The sequence below is a fragment of the Nematostella vectensis genome, chromosome 15 (genome assembly GCF_932526225.1).
Source record: "Nematostella vectensis chromosome 15, jaNemVect1.1, whole genome shotgun sequence".
NCBI classification, from domain to species: Eukaryota; Metazoa; Cnidaria; class Anthozoa; order Actiniaria; family Edwardsiidae; genus Nematostella; species Nematostella vectensis.
The window spans coordinates 10034964-10052301 of NC_064048.1; the positions used below are offsets into that span (position 1 = coordinate 10034964).

The window sequence follows — 17338 nt, forward strand, 5'->3', positions numbered from 1 at the left end:
TTTAATGAGCGACTTTATGTCCGCACATCTAGAATATTCATGGAGAAGGAGGGGGGTGTTTATTAATTAGCAAGTTACATATATTTCTTCCCGTGTAGCAAGCCAATCCCTTGTTTTTTGTGAAGTTCGATGAGGCAATATTTTGATCGCGCGAAAAAGGACGGAGGTGGATGAGTGGAAAAAAACTAACTTCCTTTTTTGCTCTCGCACCATTTTTCGCGATGCCAAAATCTCGCTCATCGGATTTGTTGTTGGTCTTTTCACTCGAAACACATACGGGAGTTCTTGCTACGCAGGATAAGGATTGACTAAATACACTAATTCTAAGGAACGGGCGAAAGAGAAGCCCCTCCATATTTGTTTTCGCAAAAATGTTACGAATTATCCTCATAATAACCCCCACCCCCTCTTTTTTCAGACATGAAACGTTGCACAGGACTTTGCATTAATCTATAACTTTCTTGTCTGGTATTTTACCCAATCCCTCAGAAGTGGGCCTTTTGGCCGACCCTGACATCCCGGACAAGTTCTTCGCATTTTCGAGCAGCTCGCCATCCTAATCTCGTATAATCCATTGTTTTCTACGCTGGGCCGACGAAAGTCTAACTGGTTAATGCTTTTAGAGAAGGTTACTCTCGTTTGAGGAAACAAAGGATTATGTTATAATTAATAAGGCCTTTCCAGGGCCTACTCTTTCAGAATTATACCTACTCGGCTATGTCAGTTGGTGCTCTCTCAATTCAGAAAACCTATAAAATAAAACGACTATATTGACAGTCTTTGGCTTTCTTCTTTCTGGATGCATTGACTAAAGCTCGTGTCGCACAGCAACACTAAATTGGGTTTAGGCTGAGCAATTTCGCTGCTGATTGGATAGCGTAGACAAGAAGTGACACCTGCTGTTTTACGTCTTCCCATGATGCTTTACCCTTCATGGTCTGTCGAACTGCGTGCAGAAGCCCTGCCATATATGGCAACTTTTTCCCTGGGGGACGCTGAAGGAAGACATGCCTAAGGACGACAAAATTACCAAAAATATGTTAGCACTGGGGGACGCTGAAGAAAGACATGCCTAAGGACGACAAAATTACCAAAAATATGTTAGCACATCGCAAAACATTATGGAATGCGTGCTTTAGAAAATTCTCTATTGGGTTTGACGCGCGCGATTGACTGAATAGTATTGTTTGAGTGCAGATCCTTTCCCTAACTCCTGCCACGGGAGAAAATACAGATTCAGGGAAAGGGGTAGTGTTTGAGTGCTTTTTTACACACAAAAACTGCATACATACACTTACAGGGAGCTGCGACGAAAATACCTCCATATAGCGGTGATCTTTTCAGGAATCAATTTTTTTGGGCAGGTGCAAAACTGGCGACATTTGATGGCGTTTTACCATCAACTTCAACTGCCCTTTAACTCGCCTGGCAAAAACATATTCTATCGGCCTGTAAAACCTCGATGTTTTGACTTAAAGGGTTCTTTTATATTTCAGCAAAGGCTAAATAGGCCATTCCAGCTATAAGCATGCGCGCGCTCTAACCATGGGAACCTACCTCAACTACCGGTAGCAGCGCGCGCTTCGTTTGATGTAAGCTTAAAAAAGCGCGCGCTGCATTCTGGTAGTTGAGGTAGGTTTCTATGGTTATGTGCGCGCAAACCTATAGCTGGAATGGCCTATTGCTCTGAAGTTACAAAAATATGGCGCTCCAGGACCGTACAAAGGTGGGTGCGCAAAGCTTACCCTGGCTATGTCGAAAAGTGGGTCATTTCTTATTAAACTTATTAAAAGACCTGTGCAAATAATATGCTCTTCTACATGATATTGCGCACGACCCCCCCCCCCCCCCCCCCCCAGCGCATCCTGGGTACGCGTCTTGGACGTGATTTTTTTTCGTCAACCGTGACCCCAATGCGACACCGGAGACGAGCCCCTTCTTTTAGCTATATGCAGTAGCGGATTGTCGCGTTACTCTGTAATAGATACCTTCTCAGTCGACGGTTTGGCAAAGTTGGTGGATCCTCGTAGTTTATGAACGCTCTTTCGAGCAATAGCAGACGTTGATTTATACGTCGAATATTATACACACTGAAAAACAAAACCATAAAAACTATGACTTCATAAAATATGATCAAATGAGCATCACGTCATAAATGATACGCCCTACTTATGCTTTATAAATTTCTCTTTATAAAATTGCACGTCTACTGCTAACCAGACAAAAGTGGACTTCTTTCGTGCTTCTTTCACGTCGTATCTCTACTCACTCTTTCTCGCTGACTGAATCCACTTCCTGCTGGAACCTCGTAGCTGCATCTGAGAAGTTTCTAACGGCGTACGTGAAGTGTTCTAACGTTAAAGAGAAAAAAAAAACGTAGAAGTTAGTTTGCCAAGGGTAACTTTATTCTCTTCTAGTACTTACCAAGGGTAACTTTGTTCTCTTCTAGTACTTACCAAGGGTAACTTTATTCTCTTCTAGTACTTACCAAGTGTAACTTTATTCTCTTCTAGTACTTACCAAGGGTAACTTTATTCTCTTCTATTACTTACCAAGGGTAACTTTGTTCTCTTCTAGTACTTACCAAGGGTAACTTTATTCTCTTCTAGTACTTACCAAGGGTAACTTTATTCTCTTCTAGTACTTACCAAGTGTAACTTCATTCTCTTCTAGTACTTACCAAGGGTAACTTTATTCTCTTCTAGTACTTACCAAGGGTACCTTTATTCTCTTCTAGTACTTACCAAGGGTAACTTTATTCTCTTCTAGTACTTACCAAGGGTAACTTTATTCTCTTCTAGTACTTACCAAGGGTAACTTTATTTTCTTCTAGTACTTACCAAGGGTAACTTTATTCTCTTCTAGTACTTACCAAGGGTAACTTTAATCTCTTCTAGTACTTACCAAGGGTAACTTTATTCTCTTCTAGTACTTACCAAGGGTAACTTTATTCTCTTCTAGTACTTACCAAAGGGTAACTTCATTCTCTTCTAGTACTTACCAAGGGTAACTTTAATCTCTTCTAGTACTTACCAAGGGTAACTTTATTCTCTTCTAGTACTTACCAAGGGTAACTTCATTCTCTTCTAGTACTTACCAAGGGTACCTTTATTCTCTTCTAGTACTTACCAAGGGTAACTTTATTCTCTTCTAGTACTTACCAAGGGTAACTTTAATCTCTTCTAGTACTTACCAAGGGTAACTTTATTCTCTTCTAGTACTTACCAAGGGTAACTTTATTCTCTTCTAGTACTTACCAAGGGTAACTTTAATCTCTTCTAGTACTTACCAAGGGTAACTTTATTCTCTTCTAGTACTTACCAAGGGTAACTTCATTCTCTTCTAGTACTTACCAAGGGTAACTTTAATCTCTTCTAGTACTTACCAAGGGTAACTTTATTCTCTTCTAGTACTTACCAAGGGTAACTTCATTCTCTTCTAGTACTTACCAAGGGTAACTTTATTCTCTTCTAGTACTTACCAAGGGTAACTTTATTCTCTTCTAGTACTTACCAAGGGTAACTTTATTCTCTTCTAGTACTTACCAAGGGTAACTTTATTCTCTTCTAGTACTTACCAAGGGTAACTTTATTCTCTTCTAGTACTTACCAAGGGTAACTTTATTCTCTTCTAGTACTTACCAAGGGTAACTTTATTCTCTTCTAGTACTTACCAAGTGTAACTTTATTCTCTTCTAGTACTTACCAAGGGTAACTTTATTCTCTTCTAGTACTTACCAAGTGTAACTTTTACTTACCAAGGGTAACTTTATTCTCTTCTAGTACTTACCAAGGGTAACTTTATTCTCTTCTAGTACTTACCAAGGGTAACTTCATTCTCTTCTAGTACTTACCAAGGGTAACTTTATTCTCTTCTAGTACTTACCAAGGGTAACTTTATTCTCTTCTAGTACTTACCAAGGGTAACTTTATTCTCTTCTAGTACTTACCAAGGGTAACTTTATTCTCTTCTAGTTGGACCCCATATTCTTCTACAAGCTCATCTCGGGCTTTCTCTATGGTAACGGCATAGTCCGTCACCCCGAAAGGGATGATGGTCGAGTCGGCCAGGTCCAGAATGCATTGCAGCCATGCACGTGTTGTGACTTGTTGTAGCTTGAAGTCGGGATCGATGAAAGCGGCCATCAGATCGAATGTGTCGTGAAGAGTGTGGTACAACGGATTGTTGCGAGTATTGGTCTTCACCTAAAAGCAATAAAAAATGTCAATAATTTGGTGATAGTGATAATGATAAGGATGTTGGAGGTGAAGGTAAGGGGTAATAGACGGTGTCGGCCCGTAGCCAGGGGGGGGGGGGGGGGTCGAGGAGTTCGTAAGAGCCACACTACATGACTAGAATGTCCGTTCAAATAAACGAAAGCTGTGGGCTAGGAGTAGCACGGGTAACCCAAGCTCATAGGTGTATATCAAGAAAATATAGCCAAAAATTGTCGTTTTTACCAAACGCCGTCACTAATATATTCCTTATTTGGAAAAAAACTGCATCTTTCTTGTCATTTTTAAGGTTGCCGTACCGCAGGTGCCTCGTAAACTGTATGACTTGTAATCAAAAGAGAAAAACAGTCACTGTGGCCATCTTTGGTCAATGGAGAAAGTACTTGAAAAGAAAATAAAGATTCCTCGGTACCAGACCCCCAAAACTACAACGTTTTCTTCATTTGTTCAGGGGGTAGAAATACAGTGAACATAATAGGAAAAAAAGTAGCCCTAGAAATGGGTATGAAATCGTTAATAAATGACTTACACTGTGTTTAGTTGCTGGTGTTTTTAGTGCCCTAATGGAGTTTGGGATTCCTACGCTAATCCCTCATTCTAAGTGTGAGCCCCTATGAGCTTCACTTTAGGATTACCCGTGGAAATAGGGAATAGTAACCTTCTAAGAGAAAATGCGGTCCGCATTGTAAACGAGATCCCTCCCCACCACCTCTCCCCCCGCTAAAAATCCCCGGACGTGCGTTGATGAACGATGATGGAGGTGCTTGTTGTGATGGTGGTAAGGCGAGGCGTATTTTAATAACTGACTTGAGACTTGGTGGGGCTTATACGCGGACAATAAAACCTGTTTTTGCTAATATCTCCCAAACAGAAATAGCTATGATCACTAAACTTGGCAGCTACAACATTGATGTCCGTCCGAAGATTATTTTGTAGTATGTTGCCATAACAACCAATTTAAGGAGGGTATAGGCTTAATTTACAATTTTTAGGTTCAAGCAAAATGGGGAATACACAACGACAATAGAGAAAGCCTTAAATGGTATATTTATAATCGTCATGAAATTCTCCACATCATGCTTTCTTTTAATCGTGTCCATCGTCACGTGACCGTAAAAACCGTTGCCATGGAAACATAGTTTCGTTTGTATTTCAGCTAATGCTGTAGGTGGACAGCCTTAAAAGGCAGCACGATAAGAAGACTACTATAGGGATTGAAAATATGCATTTAAATTTGAAATCCACTATGCTTCTGTATTCCCCATTTTTCATTGAAAGTAGAAAAATTACGCTCGAGCCACCTTAAATCGGTTGCCATAGTAACAACATTTGTCAAAATGTTGAGACCATGTGAATAAAGTTTCATTAGCACCTTGTGTCCCCGAGATATTATTGAAAATGTGTAAAAAAATTTGTCAAAATGTTGAGACCATGTGAATAAAGTTTCATTAGCACCTTGTGTCCCCGAGATATTATTGAAAATGTGTTTCTTAACGTATAAGCCTGTTGGTTGTTATGGTGATGATTGGATGGTTTTACCATGCCTGGAATAGGTAGGGGTTTGAGTATTATGGTATATTATTGTGTATTATTGAGTATTATTATCATCATCATCATCAGCAGCAGCAGCAGCAGTAGTAGTAGTAGTGATAGTAGTAGTAGTAGTAGTAGTAGTGGTAGTAGTGGTAGTAGTAGTAGTAATATTATCTCACTCTCAGGAGCAATAGTGAACAAGCTTGAGTGTGTAAGATCTTCAAGGAATATGAAATTGCAACTGGTAAACAGTGAAAAAAAATTCGAGGACATGGCCGAGGATCGAACCACATCCAGATCAGATAAACTAAGAAAAAATAGACCATACTTCCAGACATGCGCTGAAACACCGTATGGCAGCATAAAGCTTTACGGCTAGGCTGGAGATTTCGGCCCCAGCACCGCTATCTAGCGAACTGTACAACACAAAGGAACCTGAGGTACCCGCGCATTAATGGGGAGGCAATAACCAGGATCCCAGGCCTGTCTTAGTCGGTTACGCCACGCACAGCTCGCTGAGATATTCACTGAAAAATATCGGGGTCTTTTTCACGCTTGAATCTCTTGGGAATAGGTGTATCCTATAGTAATGTAGCGATGTCGTCATCATGTGCAGCAGACTATGAGCTAGATCTACATTTGCTGCCTTTAGCCTTTGTTCTTCTTTTTCCAGTCACGCACGTGCAATTTTAGATGTTTTGTGTTTTTAGGCTAAGTTCAAACGTCGTATTATCCATGAGCCGTATTCAATGCAAATACAAGCAAATGAAAAGATAAAACAATCGACTTGATTTGTGTTCTTAGGCTAAGTTCAAACGTCGTATTATCCATGAGCCGTATTCAATGCAAATACAAGCAAATGAGAAAATAAAACAATCGACTTGATTTATTTACATGTATTTGCATTGAATACGGCTCATGAATAATACGACGTTTGAACTAAGCCTTAGGTTTTAAAAAATACTGTGATATACATCTCGTAAGCTACTCTTCTAGAATTTTTTTAAAGCATTTCAGATTCTAGATTTCGCTTTCCTTGACAAAGGCATCGGATGTGGGGGTCTAAAAAAGTCAAGTCCATATTCTTTGCTCCCTTGCTCATCCCTTTTCGGATATCTTAATTCGTATTCATATAATACAGATATAACGTTTACTACGCTATTCAAGATCAATAATAAGGTGAAGTAACTCCCGAGAGCAATGAAGAATTCTAAAGGAATAAACAGTGAAGTTCCTAGCACAGGCTCAACGTGTTAACCTGGGTGAACCAAAAATCGAAAAAAGACAAAAATGCTTGCTCACTCTTGCTCCTGGGAGCAGGAGTAAAAACCCCACCCTGTTCCTTTTCCACTCAGCATATGGATAATGGTGATGGTGATGACGATGAAGTTTGACTGTTTATTACCGATAGTTACAAGATTCGATACCTTGTCGTACGTATATCGTATGTCCAGACTTGGAACTCCTTGCGTAGCGTAGAAAGAGATATAATCACTGCTAAATGCTAGCCTCTCCATGCTGAAAGAAATAATATATCCTGTCTCAATTTATCTTCTTTGTTCCTGTTTCCGTCCCATTCCGTTCCGTTTCATTCCATTTCATACTTTACTGCAACACAGTCCTTCACATTCCATTCCGTTTCATTCCATTCCATACTTCACTGCAACACATCCCTTCACATCCCATTCCGTTTCATTACATTTCATACTTCACTGCAACACATCCCTTCACATCCCATTCCGTTTCATTACATTTCATACTTCACTGCAACACATCCCTTCACATCCCATTCCGTTTCATTACATTTCATACTTTACTGCAACACATTCCTTCACATCACATTCCGTTTCATTCCATTGCATACTTTACTACAACACATTCCTTCACATCCCATTCCACTTCATTCCATTCCACACTTGACTTCAACACATTCCTTTACATCCCATTCCGTTTCATTCCATTCCATACTTACAGCGGTAATGCTGACGACTCTTCAGATGGGCTCGCGTTCACCCAATCCTCGTAAAGCGTTCCTGTACCGCGTGACCCAGGGACCTGTGAACCAAACACCAATCAAGGGCGGGAGACAAAGACAAGCCTGCGCAATCGTAAATAGGGATCTCTGTACGCAAAAGAATGAACTTAGCATCAAAACATTAGTGGCGCGCGCTTTTGCGGCAAAATAACAACATCAAAAAATCAACTTATTAAAGCACTTAAGTATAAGCCAGGATGTTTATTTGTCGTAAAGGGTTTATTTTCATTCAAAGACAATATTTCATTTTTTTTTCGTCGTTGTCCTGCGTGACGCAGTCATTTCTGTGTTTACTTTGGTTTGATATTACCTTTCAAAACGTCAAGTGATCAGTTAGTGAAACTCGCCTATTAAACAGAATACTAAATGGCCTATCTAAGTTAACTTTTTAGGGCGAAGGAGGAAGGGAGATATAATTATGCAGCATGCATATAGGCCCATCACGCTAACCTCCATTCAAACCCGAGTCACACAAAGTAGTCCACTTGCATCGGCTGATTCAAACAACTGACTTATTTGCAATTATACATGGCCATTTCGAAGTGTACCTTTTTTGCTGCCTCTCGAATAACCTTATGCATTAGAGGAACTGACTTGGCGCGAAAAGTGGCGTTACCATCAACTGACATGTCGACATTGATGTACGCTAAGGCACGAGACGAGAGAATCTTAGCGTGTTCCTAGAAAACAAAACCACGCCCTTATATTAGGTTCAGAAAAGGACATTTATTGTAAGATCTGCGGTAGCAAAGAAAGAGAAAAAATTACAATGAAAATAAAACGATGTGGAGAAAAAATTGAAATAGATCAAGAACATTGTTGATGATTATTATAAATCAAGATGTGCTTGTTGACGATAATAATGAGGACACAGGTGATGGTGATGGCGATTTTGATAGTGATGGTGAAGATGGCAGTGATGTTGATGATGATGGTGATCATAATAGGAATGATTATGATGGTGATGATAATAATAATATTGATGGTGATGGTGATGGTGATTGCGATCAAAATAGGGTTCAAACGACGACGAGAAACCCACCTCGGTCCACTCAGTAGAGCCGATCGTCCCCATCTCCTCGCCTCCCCAGCTCGCCATGACTATGGTCCGTCTGGGTCTCCAGCCTTTTTTGAGAAGCTCACCTAGTACGCGTGCCACTTCCATCAACGCCGCTGTCCCACTACTGCCGTCCGTGCCCCCAAACACCCAGGCGTCTCTATGGCAACCGACTATCACCAACTGGTCTACAGCATCCAAATTTATTTGATCAGTTAGAGGTTCGTTTGCCCGTTTAGCAGACCATTTTCTTAGAGGATTTCCCTTCTAAGGCCACAGTTTTTTTCAGTATTTTCTTTTTCTTTTTAGCAAACCTGTCATTCGACTGGAATGAACTCCCTCCCTCGATTCCGATGACCTCACCGTCTATAATGACTGATTTTAGCAAGGATAATAACACTATATCCCTATCTCTAGTGTTTGTCTTTTCCAAGCCATATGTCCCAGGCATTCTTACCGCCCCCCATCCCCCCCCCCCCTCATATCCAGACCTCTCTTTCAAAGACCTTACTAAACCTAGAACTTCCTTATATCGTACTTACTTTATTTGGAAATTCGGCATATTTTCCCCCTTTGTACAAAAATTTAAAACAAATATGTGCTCCTCTGGGAAAACGTACACTGTGGTTTTCCGTGCGAAGGCCCAAAATACACGCCTACCGCACGGCATTTCTTTCAGTGCCCACGGAATTTCATTGTTGTTATAACGATCTTTCGAAATCGAAAAAAAAAAAAAAATCACAAGAAGACAGGGACGCTGTTTTAAATAAGAATTTTGACCAAACTTTTGACCATCTAAAAGGCCATTTTTCCAAGGGCACGGAATTTGAAGGGAAAGCGGACACCTTATAAACCTTAAACGGGATTTTTTTTTATCTTTTTTTATTTTTTGCCGAGCTCACGGAATTCCTTGGTACGTTTTCCCATGGGTGAGACATATTGATATATATCCTTGCCTGGTTCCTCAACTCCGCGAATCTCGCCAATCACGTTGTAGATGGGTTTGATTGACAGGTTATTTTTGACTGACAATGTGACTGTCGTTGTATTATTCAATCGTGATTGGATACCATAATCAACAGGAAGACCACCTCTCCAGGAATCATCGGGGACTTTACCGTCTAGCGTTCTGTTGGTTTATATAAGATCTATTAAATTTTTTAGCCTACTCAAAAACCTCCGAAAGTGCTCGAGTAATCGCCGCGGCGCTTTTTTTAAATTTTATGTCTCAGGGAGGCTTTTATTCGGGTAGCCTACCTGTAGGCTTTAGCTGCTGATTTCGGCGGTAAAAACCCCGGCGCCTCTTATTTTTTGTCACTCGAATCCCAGATGGCGGCCACGAACTACTGTTTCGAGGATTTTTATCGCCGAAATCAGCATCTAAAGTCTACAGGTAGGCTTATTCGGGGGAAATTCTTACAGCATTCCGGTGAGGAGCTTGAAGAATTCGGGGCTTATTTCAAAGTCGGTTTAAACTCTAGTTATTTTTGTGCCTTTTAACAACTTGAAATTAGTAAAAATTCCTCCCAGAACCATAACAAAACAGCGATAATAAAGAGTTGTGGCAGGTAGTCAATTATTATACCTTCCCTTCCAACTAGAGTCATCGAAGTAATCGACGTCTATAACGTGCAACACGTAGAACGAGGCGCCGATTCGGGAGAAGCCACACAGATAATAGAAAAATCACATAAACGGCACAACATTTGAAGAATTAGATTCAGTAACCATTACCCCATCAGGTAGGTCATGTCGCCATACGATATCGGCAGTACGGGAATTTGGGGCAATTCTTGTTTGATCTCATCAATCGGGATTCTATACATTCCATCTAAACACGAAACAAGCGTACAACAATAAATGGGCGGTACGTTAGTTAAAATTCTTCAAACACGGTCGCACTATGGACCGTTTTCAAGTTGGACCGAATGCACTAAAGCGAGACTTTGCTAGGTCAGAGGTTATTTACAACCCTTCTTTCATGATTTTTACGATTAAACTTACAGGCTAGACAGCTGGTTCAGGCCCGTAACCAGGATTTTTCTTGGGGGGGGGGGGGGGGGGAGTTCTTTGATAAGGTTTTTATTTATGTCTTTGCAGTATCTCCACGGGACGTTAATTGTCGGATTTGGCTAAAAAAAAGTCTGACTTATGGATTGATGACATATCGGAGTGACCTAGCTTATGCTTTATATAGTTTTGTCTACAAATAGCACGTCTATTGACAACCAAAAGTGGAATTTTGGCAGTTGTGGAGGGGTGCGTTCGGCCGTTGAGGAAAAATGTAAATAATTAGAGCTACATTAGAGCTACAAAAACGTTTTTGAAGACTCGAACCATGTGCACCTTTGGAATATGCTTCACGGCTTTGGTTAGGTTCAAACGTTGTATTATCCATGAGCAGTATTCAATGCAAATGCTACCCTTTTTGAGCGAAGCGAAAGAATTCTTTAGCTTTGCTCACATCGTTCTCGCCGCGAAGCTCGGAGCCTCTGGTACCCAGGGTATGCAAATGCATGCAAATTTAGACGAAACAATTGACTTGATTCATTTGCATGCATCTGCATGGATAATACGACCAAGTGGCCAGGGGCGTAGCCAGGGGGATGGCCTAGGGAGCCCGCCCCTCCTCCCCTTTAAGTAGCCAAAAATACAGTAAATGTATTAGACATTATCTAAAATACAGGAGAAAATGCCTTAAAAGTCCCTTTTGGGTCCCCTCCTGTTAAAAATCCTGGTTTCACCGCTGGTGGCATCCATTGCCTAAGAATCTCCCCTGAGCTCACTCCTCCTTTCTTCAAACTTCTTCTTTTGCTTCCAACTTTCAATATTTGTTGCTCGAGTACGCGTACGCGCATTTCGCGCGTTTTTCAGCGCTGTCGTCGGTGAAGGATTCGATCAAGTTCCCAGAACCCCTGACTCTTTCAGAAGGAGGCTCTTTTGCGGACGGCCACAAAAAATCACGTGGTCTTGAGAAAAGAATGTGAGTGATTGGCTGTACATACCTACCGCGGGCCTGCCCGGGGTCAGCGGATCTCCGCTGTAATGCGTCGTCTTGATGTTACCACGAGTTACACCCGTGCTTGGCATCCAGTTGTACAGAGGATAGACCTTGTCTAAGCCTTCACACGCGACCTCTGACGGGTCTGAGTACAGGATCACACCCACGGCTCCATTCTTCTGGGCGCGCAGCACCTGCATGTTGAAGTGTTTTTATCACAATATCGCGGGCTCAATATACTGCTAGTTTCCGTGGACACGGAAATAAATGCCGTGCGTTAGGCGTGTATTTTGGGCCTTCGCACGGAAAACCACAGTGTACGTTTTCTCATGCAGTGACCGTGTCTAATGTGTTAAAATTTGTTTTACCAATATGATAGACGAATAGTTTCTTAGAAAACATTGTTTAATTAGCTGATATTTTTTTCTGTTATTTAGCCGTACCGCCTGCTTACTTGGTTACAATTTGAGGACTTTCGAAAGACCAATTTGTTTGCTGGACATACAGAATCTCGGTAAAAAATGAACAAAAACATCAGAATTTGGTAGTCTCCTTGAGCAGCCTTTGTGATATCTGCTGTTCCAGGCCACCTCCTCTCTTTGGTGGAATATTCCCCCCCCCTCCCCCCATACCCCCTTGGCTTTCGCCATTTGTGGGCTAACGAGCGCTTGCGTGAAAAGCCACGCTAAAGGAGACTAGGGATTTTTAACAACGACACTCGTAAATCGCGCGCTTTGATTGGTCCATGTGTTTAAGTCACGTGACTTTTAGCGTGTAAAATTTACTCCCGGTAATGAAGTGGTGGTCAAAACAACAACGCGCGATATGACAGCTGCAAACGAAAACTGGCTTGGTACAAGCATGTGCGCGCTCTCCAGAACTATACTGTAACGTTGTATAAAACAAATGAATCTCATTTTTTGTGCGTCTATCCTCTAATGAATGCACAGAAGACGTCACATCGTGTCATGAATAACAGCGTACTTTTTTGTTTATGACACGCTGTGACGTCATTGGGTGACAGACGTCAATAGGGACAGAAGCATACAAAAATGAAATCTATTTGTTAAATTGCGGACAGTGTTATTAGTCATACTTGCGATGCTCGATTGGATTTGCTGTACTGGAAAATGACTATCTTGCCGGTTACATTGACTCCAATGTTTTCTAAGTCTTGGAAGTCTTTATGGCGACCTCGATATGCGTACACGAGTGTTCCCTACAGATAGATAGTGACAGGACCAGTTAAAGAGCTCTACTCAGACACATATCTTCAATTTTTTACCAAGCATGCAACACAAATTATGAGGAAAAAAAATGAAAGAAGCCATACCTAAAAATAAAATCTTATGTTTTCTTTACCCATATTTACATAATTAAACCAAAATTTGGAATCTAATAAAAAGGGTGCTATCTTGCAAATAAGAGAAATGGAGATAGCTTTTTAATCTAGAAAGTAGCTAAACAGCAGCGTGTAAGGGATCTTCCGCGGAAAGGGTGTGTGGGGGGAGAGGGGGAGTTTGCAGACATAGGCATCATACAAAAAAAGGTTTTTTTTCATAAAGTATTGCCGCTTTTGGCGGCCAACAAGGTGATACGAACATCCTTAGAGTAAGTGATACGAACATCCTTAGAGTAAGTTTTTTGTGGTTATAATAACTTCTTACCGTCACCATCCACTGGGGGAGCAAATTGCTGTATGGTGGTAATAATTTCTTACCGTCACCTCCCCACTAGGGGAGTAAGCGCTGTATGGTGGTAATAAGTTCTTACCGTCACCTCCCCACTAGGAGAGTAAGCGCTGTATGGTGGTAATACGCGCGTGCTGTTTTCCTCGGGTAAAAGTGGTTTTTCTCGTCCTGCTGATTTAAATATTACCTGTCCGTCACTAAAAAAGAAAAACGTCAGTCAAGACGCTAGCAAGAGGTAAATAATTACTAATTTAACCGGTACTATAACCCTGATAAACACTCGTGTTCTTGAACCAGATCAATATAATCAGATTAATCAATTGACTCCTGGCTATTTTGTAGCTTAAAACATAAAACAAACTGACCAAAAACATATACCTCCCCCCTATTTTGATTTTTTTACAGCCCATCAAAGTTAATCACCGCTGCACATGGTCAGCGGTATCCAAGCTTTCCAGCAGTGCTTTGCGGTCCCATCTCTAATCCCTCGTCGCTGTTCTAATGCGAGCACAAATTGAAAGTTTCCTGTATTTTTCATAAAAATACAGCTATGAGCATATTGGGAGAGTGCCTTTGGACATCATTAAGACTATTTGGGCATAATTGAGTGCTGTGCTAGAAAGGTATATGCAAGAAAGGGTGGATTCATGGAGAGTTTTTTCTTGTTTGTTTTGCCTGGATGAGAAAATGCTGCCTTTAAATGCAAATTGATTTCAAAATTGTTCACATTGCTTTTCTGTGTCTGTATGACCTGAAATTGATTTGTTTTGCTTTTGGATTAAAAAAACTGGAAAGAGGACTGGCCCTCCCCTCGTGAATTTCCCCCGGATCTCCCAGAATGCTTTCTGTAGGAGTGGGCATTGTATTTTGAGGCAAATTGACCTGGAGGATGAGTAAAGGTATCTATTTGTGTCTTGAGCTGTGTTTGCTGATCTCTTTACCTTGTGTGGCATTTTGTGTATTTTGTTGGGAGGAGTGATTCTGTTGTTTTTCCTTGTTCGATTTGGAATTTGTCAAAGTACCTGTGAGCTATTATTTGGCTAAAGAGTAGTTGCTATCATTTTGGTTGAATGCATATCTTCAAGACCATGTATTTCTTAGACTGACGCCCGAGTATCTTCATCTTGTTGTGTTTATTTTGCATTAATGATTTTTTTTTTGGTTGTGTGCACTTCTCAAAGCCGATACAGGCCGGTTAAGGGGTCAATGTGTTATTGGATTCAGTAAATCAGGAGTGTAGCTAGGCGTGGATGAAGGAGGCGCGCGCATTCTATCTATTTTACTAGAATAGCACAGACAGCTGCAACTGGGCGATTATACGAGCGCTCTGTTTCAAATAGCGGATTGTCCGTGAAGTAGAGTTTGCTATAGAGTCATCATGAGTCTTTCTCATGAAAGACTACCTCACGTTCATGCCTTATAAACCTGACCTGAAAATACGCAAGGAAAATATAACCGAGTAACAACAAGTTTCCCTCTATTTAGTTTATCCCCTACACTTTTGCTTTGATATCTGTCACAGGATATTCTTGAATTGCATTGTGTCACAAAGGTCTATTTTAGTTACTACCCAGAAGGTAGTGAGGTAGGAGTGAAAGTGGGAGGTAGGGAGGCAGATGTTTTCATAGCAAATTAATCACTTTTCCCCACCCCTCCCCGCGCACCCCCTCCACCCATGTTCACCTGTCTCTGACTGTGACATAACCGGGTTCCTCGGGCACCGACACAAGCGCATCGTACTTCTTCAGGACAACTCGTTCAACACCATACTGCTGCCATTTGTCCTGGATGTACTCGGCGAGCTGGTGGTTCTCGGCTGATGCCGTCGAGTGGGGTATTCGGGTGAAGTATCTGTACAAGTAAAGCGGCATAGTCAGTCTGGGGAGGTCTAGTTAAGGAAAGGGAAGGGAAGGGAAGGGTCTTATTACCTTAGTTGCTCTCTGATAATGTCAGCCGATATATTATCAACGGCTTCGCGGTGTATTTTCGTCAGGTTCATCCCGACAGGCAGCTCATATCGTTTAGTATCGTTACCGTCACGCGTATGCGTTGCGTTACATTCTTGAATGAATGCGACATGCGTGAACAGTAACGTCGCTAGCGCCATATAAGGGGCCACCACGTGACTAGCCCGCTGACGCATCATGATGGATTAAGAATGGAGAATCACCCTGGTAATTAAGACAAAATGGAATATAAAAACATAGCAAGACAGCATAAATGAGAGAAGAAAACTTGCTTATAAAGCGCGCGACACATCAATTCCATCTTTTTCTATTTTTAGTTACACCATTTTAGATATACAGCATTTTTATCTACCCCCGCCCGTTCGGCGGCATTTGTATCTTGTTGTTTAGGGCTGTTTGAGTTAGTGGAAACCTTATGTATAGTGCGCGCACCACCTATATTTCATATTTCTGTAATTCTGTTAATTCATCCAAGGGACGCCCAAGTAAATCATAAAGATCCGGTTCTTAAGGCTACTAAGAATTTCTCCTAAATCCCGGCGCATTCGGTCAGAAAAATCTCACGCGTGCATTTTGCTCCCTGCCTCGAGAGGCCAGAAACTCACAGTGTACGTTAATCGCAGGAGCCCAGTGATATCAGACACAGTCTGAAGCGGCTTATCCTGTCAAAACATTGGTCAATAAATAACAGGCTCACGAATAGCTGAGGCAAAGTTTTCTCCTGCTCGAACTGTGAGATTTTCCAATTGCGAGGCAGATGGCAAAGTGCACGTGTGAAATTTTCTTTACCGCGTGCGTCGGCCTGTGTTACCGAGCGTGAAAATAGGCGCGAAGGAGAGCAAGCGAAGAAGGAAGAAAGGTACAATTTCTTTACTTCTTTCTCCCTCTTTCCTCTCATTTGCGCTGAATATCACACGCGCTTTGAGCGTTGTTACGTCTGCCCTTTTTTTCTGTATGGCGCTAGATAAAAATTTCCGGATGACTGCCATAACTCTCTGCTCTCCCCGTCGAAATTCCCGGTCTCTGTTTTATAACAAGCAATAATAGATTATTACCGTCCAAAACACCGCAACCCTACTCAAAAGATAACGGTAATGTCACTATTGCACTTCACAAGATCAAGTATCATAAAATCTAAAAAGAAAAAAAAAAGAACTGACGAATAAATACGCGTGTTACAATTAGTTTCAAAGCACAGTGTAGTGTAAAGGAGCCGAGGAAATTGATAAAGAAAAGGCATACATTTGCACTGCTATGGGAATTATTGTTATATAAACATTTCAGATATAAGGTTACATTCATGCGATAAGTTCATACTTACATGAACCCATCATATCTATAGCGTGACTTCTTTAACCCTTGCAATCGGCCCTATTTCCCATAAATACACAAATAAAAATATATAGTACTTGATATTGACTGTTCGCTTTCAATTAGACACGGTATTCACCTGGCTCCGATTGTTTTTACTTGGCTTCGTGTGTTTCATTTATTGATTGTCAGTTAATTATTGAGTGTTAAAAGCCGGTTAGGACATGGGGTCAGTAACCCATAATAGCTTACCTGTTTCAAGACTTCCAAGAGTGGGATACCTGTGGGAAATGAAACGGGTAACCTGTGTTATCGGAAAGGCAAAACGTGATTTGCAATCAAAATACCAAAATAGTCGAGTCCGTAAACCAGAATAATAAACATGGCCAATTACAAGGATGTACCGATAACGACGGGTAAACTGTTGGGAATTGCCAATAAGGAGTTCTGATGGGGGAGCCCCCTAAAACAATGATGAGATGTATTGCTACGTCTACAAATGACAAGT

General features: G+C 41.3%; 1 protein-coding gene and 1 long non-coding RNA gene across 3 annotated transcripts; one reads left to right on the forward strand and one right to left on the reverse strand.

Moving 5' to 3' along the window:
• Positions 1 to 36: 36 nt before the first annotated feature.
• LOC5514520 (N-acetylated-alpha-linked acidic dipeptidase 2) lies at positions 37 to 17017 on the reverse strand. Of its 2 annotated transcripts, XM_048722767.1 has the most exons (16): positions 16841 to 17017; positions 15481 to 15723; positions 15236 to 15403; positions 13635 to 13749; positions 12958 to 13080; positions 11866 to 12055; positions 10595 to 10691; positions 9817 to 9989; positions 8846 to 9048; positions 8352 to 8483; positions 7741 to 7823; positions 7196 to 7286; positions 3950 to 4205; positions 2270 to 2351; positions 1989 to 2090; positions 37 to 1011 (listed from the first exon to the last, which is right to left on the reverse strand). In XM_048722767.1, the coding sequence occupies exons 2-16, from the start codon at positions 15696 to 15698 to the stop codon at positions 834 to 836; spliced, it is 2211 nt and encodes a 736-aa protein (XP_048578724.1). In that variant the 5' UTR covers positions 15699 to 15723; positions 16841 to 17017; the 3' UTR covers positions 37 to 833. The 2 variants fall into 2 exon arrangements, with proteins under 2 accessions (XP_048578724.1, XP_048578725.1); XM_048722768.1 differs by lacking the exons at positions 13635 to 13749; positions 15236 to 15403; positions 15481 to 15723; positions 16841 to 17017 and adding an exon at positions 13582 to 13621.
• LOC125560674 lies at positions 10177 to 10538 on the forward strand. The gene is made up of 2 exons (XR_007306766.1): positions 10177 to 10253; positions 10462 to 10538. It is a non-coding gene; the product is annotated as an uncharacterized LOC125560674 (long non-coding RNA).
• Positions 17018 to 17338: the final 321 nt, after the last annotated feature.